We start from the raw sequence: 18,227 nt of genomic DNA on the forward strand, positions 1-18,227 counted from the left end.
GTGTGGGCGAGGGCAGTCTGGAAGATGTCCGCTGTCCACCATTGGTCCCGGAAGGCAATTTCCTGCTGACTGGAAATTTCAGGTCCACCCAGGGTGAAACATAATAGGCAGCCTGTGTGTTGGGAGGAGTAGTGCGAGTTGGGCGAACGTGACCTTTGTGCATGTTTGCGATTCATTATGTCCCTGAGACAGATTGCTGCCTCAGGAAGATGAAGGCATATGAAAAAGATAATTTAAAAAAATAAAATGTAATGAATTGTGTCCCCTTATGTGGCTCTGTCACATGAGCAGGGACATGTTATTTATGAAAAATTAAAGATTTTATTTGCTTTTGGAAACCTCATCCCATCCGTGGATGAGGTTTCCAAAAAGTGCAAAGGCCGCTTGGCTATTTTGCCTGCCCACCAACCGTAAGCTTAGATAGGCAGTAAAAAAATCATTTTAATTAACTTTTTAAGGGGTTTAATAGGCTTTTTAATTGTTGGTGGGCGCGCTGCCAACTCCGGCGCACACCCACTGACCGAAATATTGCACAAGTGCGCGATGACATTGGGACGTTCCCCCGACGTCATCGTGCGTCATTTTATTCTTGGTCAGGTCGGGCCCTCGTCCACCCACCGAGCAAAAGATTTTATACATGATGTCTTTACAAGAGACCACCGATCATCTTCATCGAGTCTGGCCTTCCATGCAAGATGATGCATGCCCTCAGGGTTCCTCATATTAGACCTAAGTGCTGCTCGGACTCGCCTGAAGCAATTTCTCAAAAACAAATACAAATCAAAGCTGTAACAGTAACGACCAGGAAAAATGTCCATGATTTTAACAGGAGTAAGAGATTATCTAAATCAGGAAAATGGAACCCTTTCCAAACCATCACCGTGAATGTGTAATCTAAAAAAATGTATCCCCAAAAAAAGCAAGTAACATGAAAGAGTAAAGGAAGTGAGATATATCGTAGAACCCTGACATTCAGTAAGGAGGCTAATAGCATGAAGGAGGACATTTGCTCTGCTCTATTCTGGAGACGAGCTGATGGAATCATTAGCAGCCTCTCTGCTGGGACAAGCAACGACTCAGGATAGAGTCAAAGATTTTCCTGATCTATTTGTCTTGGCTGCTTCTTGCTCCATCAGGGGAGCCAATGAAAAGAATGCTCTTTCTGACAGATCAAACTGGATTGGTTTGAGGTCTGAGGCTGAATGGGGTTAAACTGTTTACACACGTGAAGACCTCTGACAATACATGATGGACAACTGGTATTCGAGATCGAAAATGACAATAAACAAGCTGCATTATATTGAATGATTCATTCTCAGGCTCTGGTCAGGGAACAGTGGTCTAAGGAAGTCTGATGCACAGTCAGCCACAACGCCTCTGGTGATCACTCGCTTTGGACATGGGATTGCTGCATTTCCCCTGTTTTACAGATTTTTTCCTCATTTTTGACAGCACGAGATGTGACTTACTATCAGGGAGCAGAGCCTGACTGCACACATACATCAAGTGTGTTTCAAAATCTTCTCTCCCACAAATAGTTCATTCTGGGTGTACTGCCTGACTGCTCCCACAGTTGATGGATGTCCCACGATAAGGAGACTGCTCTCCATCGTTGAACAAGTCAGGAAGTGAGGAACCCTGGCACAACAGGTCTCTGCCCAAGGGGAAATCTGATGGTTTCAGTAAGGCATCAAGGTTTGAAAAAAGATGCACAATGCAGAGGGAGTTGAAACAAGAAGTATTCTCTGAGATTGCTTCACCACTTCACTGATCTCATTGCAGATTTACAGAGCAACAGCTGAAATCTTCACAGCAGCTCCACTCCATCTAAAAACAGACAATACAAGAGGGCATACCTCATCCTCCGCCTGAGCCAGCTCTTTCTTTAACTCTTCCACTCGCAGGCGAAGTTTCTTCACTTCAGCTTCATGCTGCTCAATCCTTCTGTTTGCGTGTGCCAGCTCAGCCATCTTTTCTTGGTATTGTTTCTTTAGCTTGGCATGAATGTGTCTGAGATCTGACAACTCCTGCACCAAAAAACAATGCACAGCACAGTAAGTAACTCAAGAGCTTGAGAACAAACAAATGCCCACAACTTGGTATGGCTTACAGCTAGCCAGGGTGTTAGTGGTTCTCAAAATGTGGCCTGTGGGCAACTAGAGGTCCACAAAGGTCCAAAAACGCCAATCACTGACCCACAACACCACGGCTGAGGGTAGACCACTCACGTGGCTATGATTTGTCATTAGCGTGAGCAACAACAATGTAGTTTCTAAAGCAAGATGGATGTAACTGTCAGAACATATGACTGCAAGATCAGATTTCCAACAGTTGGGAGCTGAAAACAAGGTGGAGTAACCCACCGAGCATGGAGCCCAACCTGAGACTGAAGCTCTGCAGCTTGGAAGCACACATCACTTCACTGATGTCTGAAAAACAGCTTCATCCATCTGTTATGACACAGCAGTTGGTAAAGGCTGAGTTATTTAAAATCCCAGAGGGAAAGGTATTAAACACATACATGTCTATAAATTAGTACCATAAGAACTATTAAACAAATCCCCAAATTAATCACTCCTAAAATCTTCACCAAGGCAACAATAACACAGAGACTTAAATAGCCACCAGACAAAGCACATTTTATTTTACAAATTTAAAATGAGGTTCTTTTCAACTTGTTTCCTTGGCTGACAGTTGCAGGCATATAGGCAGCTTAGATCTCACAAACCTCTCGCTTCCACACACTTCTGTATATGCCTAGCCTTCTCTTTGAAAGTAAATTCTCATTGTATCACCAGGCCCTTTGAAATTCAACTCTTCTAACAATAAAACCCTTTCATAGTATCAATTTTATTTGTAATATAAACATATTGCTTGGTGTCTCCTAGCTAGGTGCAAGATTTCACCCCCAGTCTTTGAATGGTTTATTTAACAAAATGCAAATGCACCCTTTACCTTACTGTTTACATCTCAGAACTACTACACATCAAAACATCCAGGCTAGCTGGCTTTAATCCAATTAACACACACACATTCACAGACACAGACCCTAATACAAGTCTAATTTAAAATAATTTCCAATAACATTATGTCAATTAATACCTCTTCATGATGGGCAGAGTGCAGGAAGGTGGGATTAGAAAGGGCACCTGGGTGTCCTTGGGCTGGCATGGACAAGATGGGCCAAATGGCCTCCTTCTGTGCTGTAACTTTTCTATGGTTCTATGACATCCCCCTCCCTATCGAGAAATGAACCATCATAATTCTAAAAGACGGCTTCGTTTTGTTATAACCTAACTCACACCATCAGATGAGGCATTAACATAACAATATATAGGCACAAGTCCTTGGTATCAACATAAATCACTCTAGTTCAGTGTCCAGGTTTTTTTTTTAAATGTCCAATGCTCCTTTAAGCTTCAAACTCTTGATAACGCATCTGCAAACAGATTCTCTCTTCTAGCAATATGTATAATCCATAGATTAAATGGTTGTAATAATAGGCACCACCTGAAAAGCCTTGTAGTTTTGTCTTAAAATTTGTCCAAAAGCTTTAAAGGATTACGGTCTGTATAAATGATTGCTTCTGATGAATTATTTGCAACATAAATTTCAAAATTCTGCAATGCTAACACCAAACCCAAAGTCTCTTTTTCAATCATTGAATATGTTTTCTGTTATATATTCAGTTTCCATGAAAAATACTCTATTGGTTTTTCAATTCCAGTGTAATCTTCTTGTTACAGTACAGCCCCAATATCACTTACGGCAATGGCCAACTTGAATTGCTTGGCATAACTGGATACTGCCAAAACTGGTGTCGTAGTTGATAATACAGTTTTCAAACTATCAAATGCCTTCTGACACTCCAGTGTCCATTGAAACTTCTTGTTCTTTTTAAATAGTTCAGTCAGTAGAGCAACCAATTGGCTAAAATTTGGAACAAATTTCCGGTGAAACCCACTCATGCCCAGGAATCTCAAAACTTCTTGTTTTGTTGTAGGCACTGGGAAATCCACAATAGCCTTAACTTTTGCATCTCTCAGAGCCATCTTACCATATCCAATGGTATGACCTAGGTACATAACTTGTGCTTTTGCAAATTCACTTTTAGCCAAGTTCATCACCAAATTAGCTTCTTGTAATCGAGAAAATAATCCTTCCAGATGCTGTAAGTGCTCCTCCATTGTAGGCCTGAAAACTATTAGATCATTATTATAAACAGCGCAATTTCTTACACCTGCAATTACTCTGTTTGTCAGTCTTTGAAATGTTGCAGGTGCATTCTTCATACCAAATGGCATGACTTTAAATTGACATAATCCACTTGGCGTTACAAAAGCCGACATCACCTTTGCTCTTTCTGACAATGGTACCTGCCAATTCCTTTAAGCAAATCAGTCTTTGTGTTAAATTTTGATTGTGCCACTTTCTCAATGCAATCCTCCAGCTGTGGTATAGGATAGGAATCCACTTTTGTCACTGCAATCATCCCTCAATAGTCCTCACACAGTCTTTGTGTTCCATCTGGCTTCGGTACCAGCACAATAGGTGAACCCCAGTTACTGCAACTAGACTCAATGATATCATTTTGAAGCATGAAATCAATTTCTTTTTGGACTTGTGAAATTTTGCTTGATTTAATCTTTAAGGAAGTTGCCTTATTGAAGATGAAACCTGTATAGAGACATCATATATAAGTGCCTTTCCTAATTTATTCCCACAAAATAGGTTTGTGTGACTGCAAAAGCCTTTTAAAATCACTTGACACTTGCTTGGAAGGTAACTCATTATTTCATTTAAATTTTCAAGTACCCCCTCATTATCCAATTTGATTAGAGGAAAATCAATTTCAGAGTCCTGCGCTTCCACCTCTTTCTCATCATCCACCATCACTAATACCTCTTTTTGTTCCTCTTCCCCGTCAAAGAACATTTTAAGCATATTTACATGACACACCCTCTGCTCTTTTCTTTTATCTGGAGCATTTATTAAGTAATTTACTTCACTCAATTTCTTTTCGATCCTGTAAGTCCCACTAAATATTGCATTTAATGAATCACCTGGTACTGGTAATAAAACTAGTACTTTCTCCACAGAAACAAAGCGGCGAGTTTTAGCTTTCTTATCTGGCTTCACTTTCATTATTTGCTGTAACATCTTTAAATGTTCCCTAGCCAGCTCACATGTCTTATTCAATCTTTCCCTGAAATTTGACAGGTAATCAAAGAGATTAGCTTCTGAATCTTGACCCACCAATTTCTCATGAATTAATTTCAGTGGTCCCTGTACTTTCATGTCCATAAACTAGTTCAAAATGGCTAAAGCCGGTCGATGCATTAGGAGTGTCTCTAATAACAAATAACAAGAATGGAATTCCTGTATCCCAATCCTATGCATAATCCTGACAGTATGCTCTCATCATAGTTTTTAAAGCTTGTTGCCATCTTTCCAAAGCTCTTTGTGACTCTGGATGATAGGTTGACTCAAACTGTTTTATCCCCAAACTGTTCATTACTTCCTCAAACAGCTGTGTCATGAAATTCAACCCCGATCTGATTATATTTCCTTCGGTAAGCCATGTCTTAAGAAAAATGTAATTAACTCACCCACAATCTTCTTAGTTGTAATATTTCTGAAAGTTATCGCTTCAGGAAACCTGTTAGACACATCCATTATTGTCAGTAAGTACTGATTTCCAATATTAGTCTTTAGGGAGGGGACCTACAAAATCAATCATAACCCTGGTAAAAAGTTCTTCAAATAATGGTATTGTGATTAAAGGCGCCAGCTTAATCACTGCCGGTGGTTTTCCTGTTGCTTGATATGTATGACAGGTTCAACAGGATTTAACTGACTCATTTCACTGTCCTTACTCCAGTCCCACATCAACGTGACTGACTCACTCACTGTCCTAACTCCGGTCCCACACCAATGTGACTCACTCACTCTCTGCCCTTACTCCAGTCCCACACCAATGTGACTGACTCACTCACTGTCCTAACTCCAATCCCACAACAATGTGACTGACTCACTCGCTGCCCTTACTCCAACCCCACACGAAAGTGGGGAGGTGGTGGCATAGTGGACTAGTATTCCAGTGACCCAGGGTAATCATCTGGGGACCTGGATTCAAATCCCACCATGCAGATGGTGAAATTTGAATCTAACAATTTTACCTTGGGGCAGTGATACTATAGATAATGACTGATCTCAAGATTGTAGGCTCACATCCTACCAGGTTCATAGAAATTTAATGCAAGGAGTCTGATGAATAAGGCAGATGAGTTGAGGGCACAAATTAACATATGGAAGTATGATGTCATTGCTGTCACAGAGACATGGTTGAGAGAGGGGCAGGATTGGCAGCTCAATAATCCAGAATGTAGGGTCTTCAGGTGAGACAGGGAAGGAGATAAAAGAGGAGTGGGTATCACAATATTGATCAAGGAATCAATTACAGCAGTAAGGAGGGATTACATCTTAGAAGGCTCCTCAAATGAAGACATAGGGGTAGAAATGAAAAACAAAAAAGGAGCAATCACATTGCTGGGAGTGTACTAGAGGCCCCCAAACAGTCAGAGAGAAATAGAAGAGCAGATATATAGGCAAATTTCAGAGAAGTGTAAAAATAATAGGGTAGTAAGAGTGGGGGATTTCAACTTCCCTAACATTAACTGGGTTAATCATAATGTGATAGGTTTAGAGGGAGCGGAATTCTTAAAATGCATCCAGGAGAGTTTTTAAAGACAGTACGTAGAAGAACCTACAAGAGAGGGGGTGGTCCTGGACTTAATTTTATGGAATGAAGCCTGGCAAGTGGTAGAAGTATCAGTGGGGTAACATTTTGAAGATAGTGATCATAGCTCCGTTAGATTCAAGGTTGTTATGGAAAAGGACAAGGATGGGCCAGAAATCAGAGTTCTAAATTGGGGGAAGGCTGATTTTAATAAGATCAGATATGATTTGGCCAGAGTGGACTGGGAGAAGCGACTTTTAGGTAAATCTGTGTCACAGCTGTGGGGCTTATTCAAGAAGGAAATATGGAGAATACAGGGCCAACATATTCCAGTGAAGATAAAGGGTGGGCCAACAAATCCAGGGAAACCTGGATGTTAAGGGATATATAAGATTGGATAAGAGAAAAAGGGAGGCTTATGGCAGATACCGAAGGCTCAAAGCAGCGGAAGCCCTAGAGGAGTATAGAATGTGTAGGGGGAACTTAAAAAAGAAATTAGGAGAGCAAAAAGGGGGCATGGAAAAACATTAGCAGGTAAAATAAAGGAAAATCCAATGTTATTTTACAAGTCCATTAAGAGTAAGAGGATAACTAGGGAAAGAGTGGCGCCCATTAAGGACCATAGTGGTAATTTGTGTATGGAGCCGGGAGACGTAGGTAGGGTTTTAAATGAATACTTTGTGTTGGTGTTCACAAGTGAGAGGGACGATGTGGGTACGGAAATCAGGCAGAAGGACTGTGATATAATTAAAGAAATTAGCATAGAAAGGGAAGAGGTTCTCAGTGATCTGGCAGGCTTAAATATAGATAAATCTCCAGGCCCGGATGAAATGTATCCCAGGCTGTTGAGTGAGGAAAGGGAGGAGATAGCAGGGGCGCTGGCAATAATTTTCAATACCTCTCTGGCCACAGGAAAGGTGCCAAAGGACTGGAGGACAGCCAATGTGGTACCATTATTCAAGAAGGGAGGAAGGGATAAACCAGGGAACTACAGACCAGTTAGCCTAACCTCAGTGGTGGGGAAACTATTGGAAGCAATTCTGAGGGACAAAATTAATCTACACTTGGAAGAGGCAGGGATTAATCAAGGACAGTCAGCATTGTTTTGTTAAGGGGAGGTCATGTCTGACCAGTTTGGTTGAATTTTTCGAAGAGGTGACCAGGTGTATAGATGAGGGCAATGCATTTGACATAGTTTACTTGGACTTCAGCAAGACTTTTGATAAGGTCCTGCATGGGAGCCTGATAATGAAGGTAAGAGCCCATGGGATCCAAGACAATTTGGTGAATTGGATCCAGAATTGGCTGAGTGGTAGGAGGAGGGTGTGATGGTCGAGGGGTATTTTTGTGACTGGATGCCTGTGTCCAGTGGGGTTCCACAGGGATCAGTGTTGGGTCCCTTGCTGTTTGTGATATAGATAGACAATTTAGACTTGAATGTATAGGGTTGATCAGTAAGTTCACTGATGACACGAAAATTGGTAGGGTGGTAAATAGTGAGGAGGATAGCTTTAGATTACAGGAGGATATAGATGGGCTGGTCAGATGGGCTGGTCAGTAGCAAATGGAATTTAATCTGGATGAGTGTGAGGTGATGCACTTGGACAGGACAAACAAGGCACAGGAATACACGATGCCTGAGAAGTATCAAGGATCAGAGGGACACTGGTGTGCATGTCCACCAGTCCTTTAAGGTAGTGGGATAGGTAGATAAGGTGGTTAAGAAGGCATATGGGATACTCACCTTTATTAGCCGAGGCATAGAATATAAGAGCAAGGAGGCTATGCTGGAACTGTATAAAAACTCTGGTTAGGCCACAGCTAGAGAATTGTGGGCAGTTCTGCAATCTGCATTATAGGACGGATGTGATTGCACATGAGAGAGTGCAGAGGAGATTCAGGATGTTGCCTGGGCTGGAGAGTTTTAGTTATGAGGGGAGATTGTATAGACTGGGGTTATTTTCCCTGGAGCAGAGGAGATTGAGGGGGGACATGATTGAGGTGGATAAAATTATTAGGGGCATAGATAGGGGAGACAGGAAGGAGCTTTTCCCTTGGTGGAGGGATCAATAACCAGGGGGCATAGATTCAAGATGAGGGGCAAGAGGTCTAGAGGGGATGTGAAGAGGAATTTTTTCACACAGAGGGTGGTGGTCAACTGGAACTCACTAATGGAAAAAGTGGGAGAGGCAGAAACTCTCATAACATTTAAGAAGTATTTGGGTGTGAACTTGTGATGCAATGGCATACAAGATTGGAAAATGGGATGAGAATAGTTAGGTACTTGTAAGACTGGCGCAGATTGGATGGGCCGAAGGATGTTTCTGTGGTGGAGACCTCTATGGCTCAATTACTGACCCACTCACTGTCCTTACTCCAGTCCTACCCCAATGTGACTCACTCACTCACTGTCCTTACTCCAGTCTGAAACCGATGTGACTTACTCATTCTCTGTCCAAACTCCATTCACAAATCAATGTGACGCACTCTCTCTGTCCTTACTCCAGTACCACACCAAAGTCACTCACTCAACGACTGACCTTATTCCAGTCTGACATCTATGTGACTGACTCACCAACTGCCCTTACTCCAGTCTCACACCATTGTCACTGCCTCACTCACTGTCCTTACTCCAGTCCGACACCAATGTGACTGACTCACTCACTGTCCATTTTCTAGTTCCACAAAATGTGGCTCACTCACTCATTGTCCTTACTCCAGTCCCATACCAATGTGACTGACTCACTCATTATCCTGACTGCAGTTCCACACCAATGGGATGCCTTCACTCTCTGTCCTTACTCCAGTCTGACACCAATGTGACTGACTCACTTACTGTCCTAATTCTAATACCACAACAATGCAACTGACTCACTCACTGTTCAAGCTCCAGTCCCACAACAATGTAACTGACTCACTCAATGTCCTAACTCCAGTCTAACATGAATGTAACTGACTCAGTCACTGACTGACTCAGTCACTGACTGACTCATCAACTGTCTGACTCCAGTCCCGCACCAATGTGACTGTCTCACTCTCTGAACTTACTCCAGTCCCACACCAATGTAACTGTCTCACTCTCCGTACTAAATCCAGTCCCAAACCAAAGTGACTCACTTACTCTCTGTCCTTACTCCAATCCCACACCAATGTGACTGTCTTACTCACTGTCCTTGATCCAGACTCGCACCAGTGTGACACACTCAGGGTCTGTCCTTACCCCAGTCCCACAACAATGTGACTGACTCATGCACTGTCCTTACTCCAGTCACAAACATATGTGATTCACTCACTGTCTGTCATTACTCCAGTCCCACACCAACGCCTAACTCAATCGCTGCCCTTACTCCAGTCCCACAACAATGTGACTGACTCACTCAACGTCCTGACTCCAGTCTGAAATCAATGTGATTGACTCACACACTGTCCTAACTCCAGTCCCACACCAATGTGACTCACTGGGTCTCTGTCCATACTCCAGTCCTTCAAGAATGTGACTGACTGACTCACTGTCCTAACTCCAGTCTCACAATGTGACTGACTCACTCACTGTCCTTACACCAGTCCCACAATAATGTCACTGACTCACTCACTGTCCCAACTCCAGTCCCACACCAATGTGACTCAGTCGGTCTCTGTCCTTACTGCAGCACCACACCAATGTAACAGACTCACTCACTGTCCTAACTCCAGTCCCACAACAATGTGACTGACTCACTCACTGTCTTAACTCCAGTCCAATATCAATGTGTCTGAGTCATTCTCTGTCCTTACTCCAGTCCCACAACAATGTGGCTGACTCATTCACTGTCCTAACTCCCGTCTGACATCAATGTGGCTAACTGTAGACCCATAATAATGTCACTGACTCGTTCGCAGTCCTAATTCCAGTCCCACAACAATGTGACTGACTGACTCACTGTCCTTACTCCTGTCCCACAGCAATGTGACTGACTCACTCACTGTCCTAACTCCCATCTGACATCAATGTGGCTGACTCACCGACTGTCCTTACTCCAGTCCCACAACTGGGCGACTGCTTTGCAGATCACCTGCGGTCTGTCCGCAAGAATGACCCAAACCTCCCTGTCGCTTTCCATTTTAACACTCCACCCTGCTCTCTTGCCCACATGTCTGTCCTTGGCTTGCTGCATTGTTCCATTGAAGCCCAACGCAAACTGGAGGAACAACACCTCATCTTCTGACTAGGGACTTTACAGCCTTCCGGACTGAATATTGAATTCAACAACTTTAGGTCGTGAGCTCCCTCCCCCATCCCCACCCCCTTTCTGTTTCCCCCTTCCTTTTTTTTTTCCAATAAATTATAAAGATTTTCCTTTTCCCACCTATTTCCATTATATAAAAAAAACCCCACTACAGCTATACCTTGAGTGCCCTACCATCCATTCTTAATTAGCACATTTGTTTAGATAATATCACCAACTTTAACTTTAACACCTATGTGTTCTATTGTACTATTGTCGTTGACATCTTTTGATGATCTGCTTCTATCACTGCTTGTCTGTCCCTACAACCACACCCACACCCCCTCCACCTCTCTGTCTCTCTATCTCTCCGCCCCCCACACACACATCTTAAACCAGCTTATATTTCAACTCTTTCTTGGACTCGAACTCAAGTTCTGTCGAAGGGTCATGAGGACTCAAAACGTCAAGTCTTTTCTTCTCCGCCGATGCTGCCAGACCTGCTGAGTTTTTCCAGGTAATTCTGTTTTTGTTTTGGATTTCCAGCATCCGCAGTTTTTTTGTTTTTACCACAACAATGTGACTGACTCACTCAAGGTCCTTACTCCAGTCCCACAACAATGTGACTGACTCAATCAATGCCTTAACTCCAGTCTAACATAAACGTGACAGATTCACTCTCTGTCCTAACTCCAGTCCCACACCAATGTGATTCACTCCGTCTCTGTCCTTACTCCAGTCCCACAACAAGGTGACTGACTGACTCACTGTCCATCTACAGTCCCATAATAATGTCACTGACTCACTCGCAGTCCTAGTTCCAGTCCCACAATGTGACAGACTCACTCACTGTCCTAACTCCAGTCTTACATCAATGTGACTCTCTCACTGTCCTTACTGCAGTCCCACAGCAATGTGACTCACTCAGTCTCTATTCTTACTCCAGTTCCACACCAATGTGACTGACTCACACTTTTCCGAACTCCCGTGCCACATCAACGTGACTCACTCAGTCTCTGTCCTTACTCCAGTTCTACAACAATGTGACTGTCTCATCGACTATCCTTTCTACAGTCCCATAACAATGTGACTCACTCACTCACTGCCCATACTCCTGACCCACAGCAATGTGACTGACTCACTCACAGCCCTAATTCCAGTCCAACATCAATGTTGCTGACTCACCGACTGTCCTTACTCCAGTCCCGAAACAATGTGACTGTCTCACTCACTCTCCAAAGTCCAGTCGCACAAAAATGTGACTGACGCACTCACAGTCCTTACTCCAGTCTAACATCAACATGACTGATTCGCTCTCTGTCCTAACTCCAGTCCCACACCAATGTGATTTACTCGGTCTCTGTTCTTCCTGCACTCCCACAACGTGACTGAATGACTCACTGTCCCAACTCCAGACGAATACCAATGTGATTCACTCGGTCTCTGTCCTTCCTGCTGCCCCACACTAAAGTGACTGATGCACGCAATGTCCTAACTCCAGTCCGACATCAGCGTGACTAACTCACTGAGTGTCCTTACTCCAGCCTCACAATAATGTGACTGACTCACTCAACGTCCTGACTCCAGTCTGAAATCAATGTGATTGACTCACACACTGTCCTAACTCCAGTCCCACACCAATGTGACTCACTGGGTCTCTGTCCATACTCCAGTCCTTCAAGAATGTGACTGACTGACTCACTGTCCTAACTCCAGTCTCACAATGTGACTGACTCACTCACTGTCCTTACACCAGCCCCACAATAATGTCACTGACTCACTCACTGTCCCAACTCCAGTCCCACACCAATGTGACTCAATCGGTCTCTGTCCTTACTGCAGCACCACACCAATGTAACAGACTCACTCACTGTCCTAACTCCAGTCCCACAACAATGTGACTGACTCACTCACTGTCTTAACTCCAGTCCAACATCAACGTGTCTGAGTCATTCTCTGTCCTTACTCCAGTCCCACAACAATGTGACTGACTCATTCACTGTCCTAACTCCCGTCTGACATCAATGTGGCTAACTGTAGACCCATAATAATGTCACTGACTCGTTCGTAGTCCTAATTCCAGTCCCACAACAATGTGACTGACTCACTCACTGTCCTTACACCTGTCCCACAGCAATGTGACTGACTCACTCACTGTCCTAACTCCCATCTGACATCAATGTGGCTGACTCACCGACTGTCCTTACTCCAGTCCCACAACAACGTGAGTGACTCACTCAAGGGCCTTACTCCAGTCCCACAACAATGTGACTGATTCACTCAATGCCTTAACTCCAGTCTAACATAAACATGACAGATTCACTCTCTGTCCTAACCCCAGTCCCACACCAATGTGATTCACTCCGTCTCTGTCCTTACTCCAGTCCCACAACAAGGTGACTGACTGACTCACTGTCCATCTACAGTCCCATAATAATGTCACTGACTCACTCGCAGTCCTAGTTCCAGTCCCACAATGTGACTGACTCACTCACTGTCCTAACTGCAGTCCCACAACAATGTGACTGACTCACTCACTGTCTGAACTCCAGTCCAACATCAACGTGTCTGAGTCATTCTCTGTCCTTACTCCAGTCCAACACAACGTGACTGATTCACTCACTGTCCTAACTCCAATCCGACATCAAGGTGACTGACTCACCGACTGTCCTTACTCCAGTCCCAAAAAAATGTGACTGACTGACTCACTGTCCTAACTGCAGTCCCATAATAATGTCACTGACTCGCTCGCAGTGCTAATTCCAGTCCCACAATATGACTGACTCACTCACTGTCCTTAGTCCTGTCCCACAGCAATGTGACTGACTTACTCACTGCCCTAACTTCAGTCCCACAATAATGTAGCTAACTAACTCACTGTCCTTATTCCAGTCCCACAACAATGTGACTGACTCACTCAATGTCCTAACTCCTGTCCCACAATAATGGAGCTGACTCACTCACTGTCCTAACACCAGTCCCACAATAATGTGACTGACTCACTCACGGTCTTTACTCCAGTCCCACGATAATGTGGCTGACACCCACTGTCCTAACTTCAGTCCCACAATAATCTCACTGACTCGATAGCAGTCCTAATTCCAGTCCCACAACGTGACTGACTCACTCACTGTCCTAACTGCAGTCCCACAATAATGTGGCTGACTCACGCACCATCCTAACTCCTGCACCACAACAATGTGACTGACTCACTCACCATCCTAACTCCTGTCCCACAACAATGTGACTGACTCACTCACTGTCCTAACTCCAGTCTGACATCAACGTGACTCAATCAGTCTTTGTCCTTATTCCAGTTCTACACCAATGTGACTGATTCATTGACTATCCTTTCTCCAGTCCCACAACAATGTGACTGACTCACTCACTGTCCTAACTCCAGTCCCACAATAACGTAGCTAACTAACTCACTGTCCTTTTTCCAGTCCCACAATAATGTGACTGACTCACTCAGTGTCCTTAACTCCTGTCCCACAACAATGTGACTGACTCACTCACTGTCTTAACTCCAGTCCAACATTAACATTTCTGAGTCACTCTCTGTTCTCACACCAGTCCCACACCAACGTGACTCACTCAGTCTATATCCTTACTCCAGTCCCACACCAATGTGACTCACTCGGTCTCTGTCCTTACTCCAGTCCTTCAAGAATGTGACTGACTGACTCACTGTCCTAACTCCAGTCCCAAAACGTGACTGACTCACTCACTGTCCTTACTCCAGTCCCACAATAATGTCACTGACTCACTCGCTGGCCTAACTCCAGTCCCGCAAAAATGTGACTGACTCGGTCTCTTGTCCTTAATGCAGCATCACACCAATGTGACTGATTCATCGACTATCCTTTCTTCAGTCCCACAACAATGTGACTGACTCACTCACTGTCGTAACTCCAGTCCCACAACAATATGACTGACTCACTCACTGTCCTAACTCCAGTCTGACATCAACATTCCCGTCAGAGAATCCGTGCGTGTCTCAATCCCGGTGAGAGAATCCGCACGTGTCTACATTCGCATGCGAGAATTCACGTGTATCTCCATTCACATGAGAGAATCCACATGTGTCTACATTCCCTTGAGAGAATCCTCGTGTGTCTCCATCTCCGTGAAAGAATCCGCGCGTGTCTACATTCCCATGAGAGAATCCACGTGTATCTCCATTCCTGTGAGAGAATCCACATGTGTCTACATTTCCTTGAGAGAATCTACGTGTGTCTCCATCTCCGTGAGAGAATCCGCAAATTTCCATTCCCGTGCGAGAATCCTTGCGTGTCTCTATTCCCATGAGAACCGCATGTTTCCATCCCTTTGAGAGAACCCGTGTGTCTCCATCCCTGTGGGAGAATCCGCGAGTGTCTCCATCCCCGTGAGAGAATCTGTGTGTCTCCATCTCCGGGAGAGAATCTGAATATTTCCATTCCCATGAGAGAATCCGTGCGTGTCTCCATCTCCGTGAGAGAATCCGCGGGTGTCTCCATCTCCGTGAGAGAATCTGCACATTTCCATTCCCGTGAGAGAATCCGCACATGTCTCCATCCCTGTGACAGAATCCGCGTGTCTCCATCTCCGTGAGCAAATCCGCACGTATCTCCATCCCCATGAGAGAAACCGCATGTGTCTCCATTCCCATGAGAGAATCCGCACGTGTCTCCTTCTCCGAGGGAGAATCCGGATGTGTCTCCTTCTCCGTGAGAGAATCCGTGTGTGTGTCCATTCCCATGAGAGAAACTGTGCGTGAATCCATTCCTGTGAGAGAATCCGCAAATATCCATCTCCATGAGAGAATCCACACATTTCCATTCCCGGGAGAGAATTCACGCGTGTCTTCATCTCCATTAGAGAATCCGCGTGTGCTCCATTCCCATGAGAGAATCCGTGCGTGACTCCATCTCCGTTAGAGAATCCGCGCGTGTCCCCATCCCCGTGAGAGAATCCGCGCGTGTCTCCATCTCCGTGAGAGAAGCCATGTGTGTCTCCATCTCCGTGAGAGAAGCCATGTGTGTCTCCATCTCCATGAGAGATTACGCACATTTCCATTCCTGTGAGAGAATCAGTGCGAGTCTCCATCCCGGTGAGAGAATCCACGCGTGTCTCAATCCACGGGAGAGAATCCGCGTGTGTCTCCATCTCCGTGAAAGAATCCGCACGTATCTCCATCCCCGTGAGAGAATCCGCGCTTGTCTCCATCCCCATGAGAGAATCCGCACGTATCTCCATCCCCGTGAGAGAATCCGCGATTGTCTCCATCCCCATGAGAGAATCCGCACGTGTCTCCATCTCTGTGAGAGAATTCGCGGGTGGCTCCATCTCCGTGAGAGAATCCGCACATTTCCATTCCTGTGAGAGAGTACGCGTGTCTCCATCCCCGTAAAAGAATCCGCGCGTTTATCCATCCCTGTCAGGGAATCTGCGCGTGCCTCCATTCACGTGAGAGAATCCACGTGTCTCCATCTCCGTGAGAGAATCCGCGTGTCTCCATTCTCGTGCAAGAATCTGCGCGTGTCTCTATCTCCGTGAGAGAATCCGCACATTTCCATTCCCGTGAGAGAATCCGCGCGTCTCCATCCCGCTGAGAGAATCTGCGCGTGCCTCCATCCCCGTGAGAGAATCTTCGTGTGTCTCCATCTCCATGAAAGAATCCGCGCGTGTCTACATTCCCATGAAAGAATCCGCAAGTGTCTCCATCGCCGTGATAGAATCCACGTGTGTCTACATTCCCGTGAGAGAATCCACATATTTCCATTCCTGTGAGAGAATCGGCGTGTCTCCAATCCCGTAAGAGAATCCATGTGTCTCGATCTCCAACAGAGAATCCGCGTGTCTCCATCTCCGTGAAAGAATCCGCGTGTCTCCATCTCCGTGAAAGAATCCGCGCGTGTCTCCATCTCCTTGAGAGAATCCACATGTGTCTCCATCGCTGTGAGAGAATCCACATGTGTCTACATTCCCGTGAGAGAATCCGCATATTTCCGTTCCCGTGAGAGAATCGGCGTGTGTCTCCAATCCCGTGAGAGAATCCATATGTCTCCATCTCCAACAGAGAATCCGCGCGTGTCTCCATCTCCGTGAGAGAATACGCGCATGTCTCCATCCCCATGAGAGAATCTGTGCATGTCTCCATCTCCGTGAGAGAATCCGCGCATGTCTCCATCTCCGTGAGAGAATACGCGCATGTCTCCATCCCCATGAGAGAATCCGTGCATGTCTCCATCTCCGTGAGAGAATCCGTGCGTGTCTCCATCTCCGTGAGAGAATCCGCGCGTGTCTCCATCTCCGTGAGAGAATCCGCGCGTGCCTCCATCTCCAACAGAGAATCCGCGCGTGTCTCCATCTCCGTGAGAGAATACGCGCAAGTCTCCACCCCCATGAGAGAATCCGTGCGTGTCTCCATCTCCATGAGAGAATCCGTGCGTGTCTCCATCTCCGTGAGAGAATCCACGCGTGCCTCCATCTCCAACAGAGAATCCGCGTGTCTCCCTCTCCGTGAGAGAATCCACGCGTCTCCATCTCTGTGAGACAATCCGCGCGTGTCTCCATCTCCGTGAGAGAATACGCGCATCTCCATCTCCGTGAGAGAATCCGCGCGTCTCCATCTCCGTGAGAGAATCTGCGCGTCTCCATCTCCGTGAGACAATCCGCGCGTGTCTCCATCTCTGTGAGAGAATCTGCATATTTCCATTCCCACGGGAGAATCCGTGCGTGTCTCCATTCCTGTGAGAGAATCCGCACGTGTCTCCACCCCCGCGAGAGAATCTGCGCGTGTCTCCGTCCCCATGATAGAATCCTCGCATGCCTCCATACCTGTGCGAGAATCCATGTGTATCGCCATCACCGTGAGAGAATCCGCGTGTCTCCATCTCCGCGACAGAATCCGCTTGTGTCTCCCATCTCCGTGAGAGAATCCACGTGTCTCCATTCCCATGAGAGAATCCACATTTCTCCATCTCAGTGAGAGAATACGCACATTTCCATTCCTGCGAGAGAATCCGCGCGTGTCTCCATTCCCGTGAAAGAATCCGCTCATGGCTCCATCTCCATGAGAGAATCCACGCGTGTCTCCATTCCCGTGAGAGTATCCACGCGTGTCTCCATCTCCGTGATAGAATCCGCACGTGTCTCCATCTCCACAATAGAATCCGCGTGTCTCCATTCCCGTGAAAGAATCCGTGCATTTCTCCATCTCCGTGAGAGAATCCGCACGTGTCACCATCTCTGTGAGAGAATCCGCGCATGTCTCCATCTCTGTGAGAGAATCCGTG

At 45.5% G+C, this 18,227-nt stretch overlaps 1 protein-coding gene across 2 annotated transcripts in view; it reads right to left on the reverse strand.

Annotated features, from left to right (window-relative positions):
• ccdc102a (coiled-coil domain containing 102A) overlaps positions 1-18,227 on the reverse strand; it is a 655,386-nt gene that overhangs the window by 86,249 nt on the left and 550,910 nt on the right. For both annotated transcript variants that reach the window (XM_041191511.1, XM_041191510.1), the window contains exon 7: positions 1,857-2,027. In XM_041191511.1, coding sequence (XP_041047445.1) covers positions 1,857-2,027 — 171 coding nt within the window. The remainder of the gene's footprint in view (positions 1-1,856; positions 2,028-18,227) is intronic.

This window comes from Carcharodon carcharias, chromosome 7 (genome assembly GCF_017639515.1).
Source record: "Carcharodon carcharias isolate sCarCar2 chromosome 7, sCarCar2.pri, whole genome shotgun sequence".
Lineage (NCBI taxonomy): Eukaryota > Metazoa > Chordata > Chondrichthyes > Lamniformes > Lamnidae > Carcharodon > Carcharodon carcharias.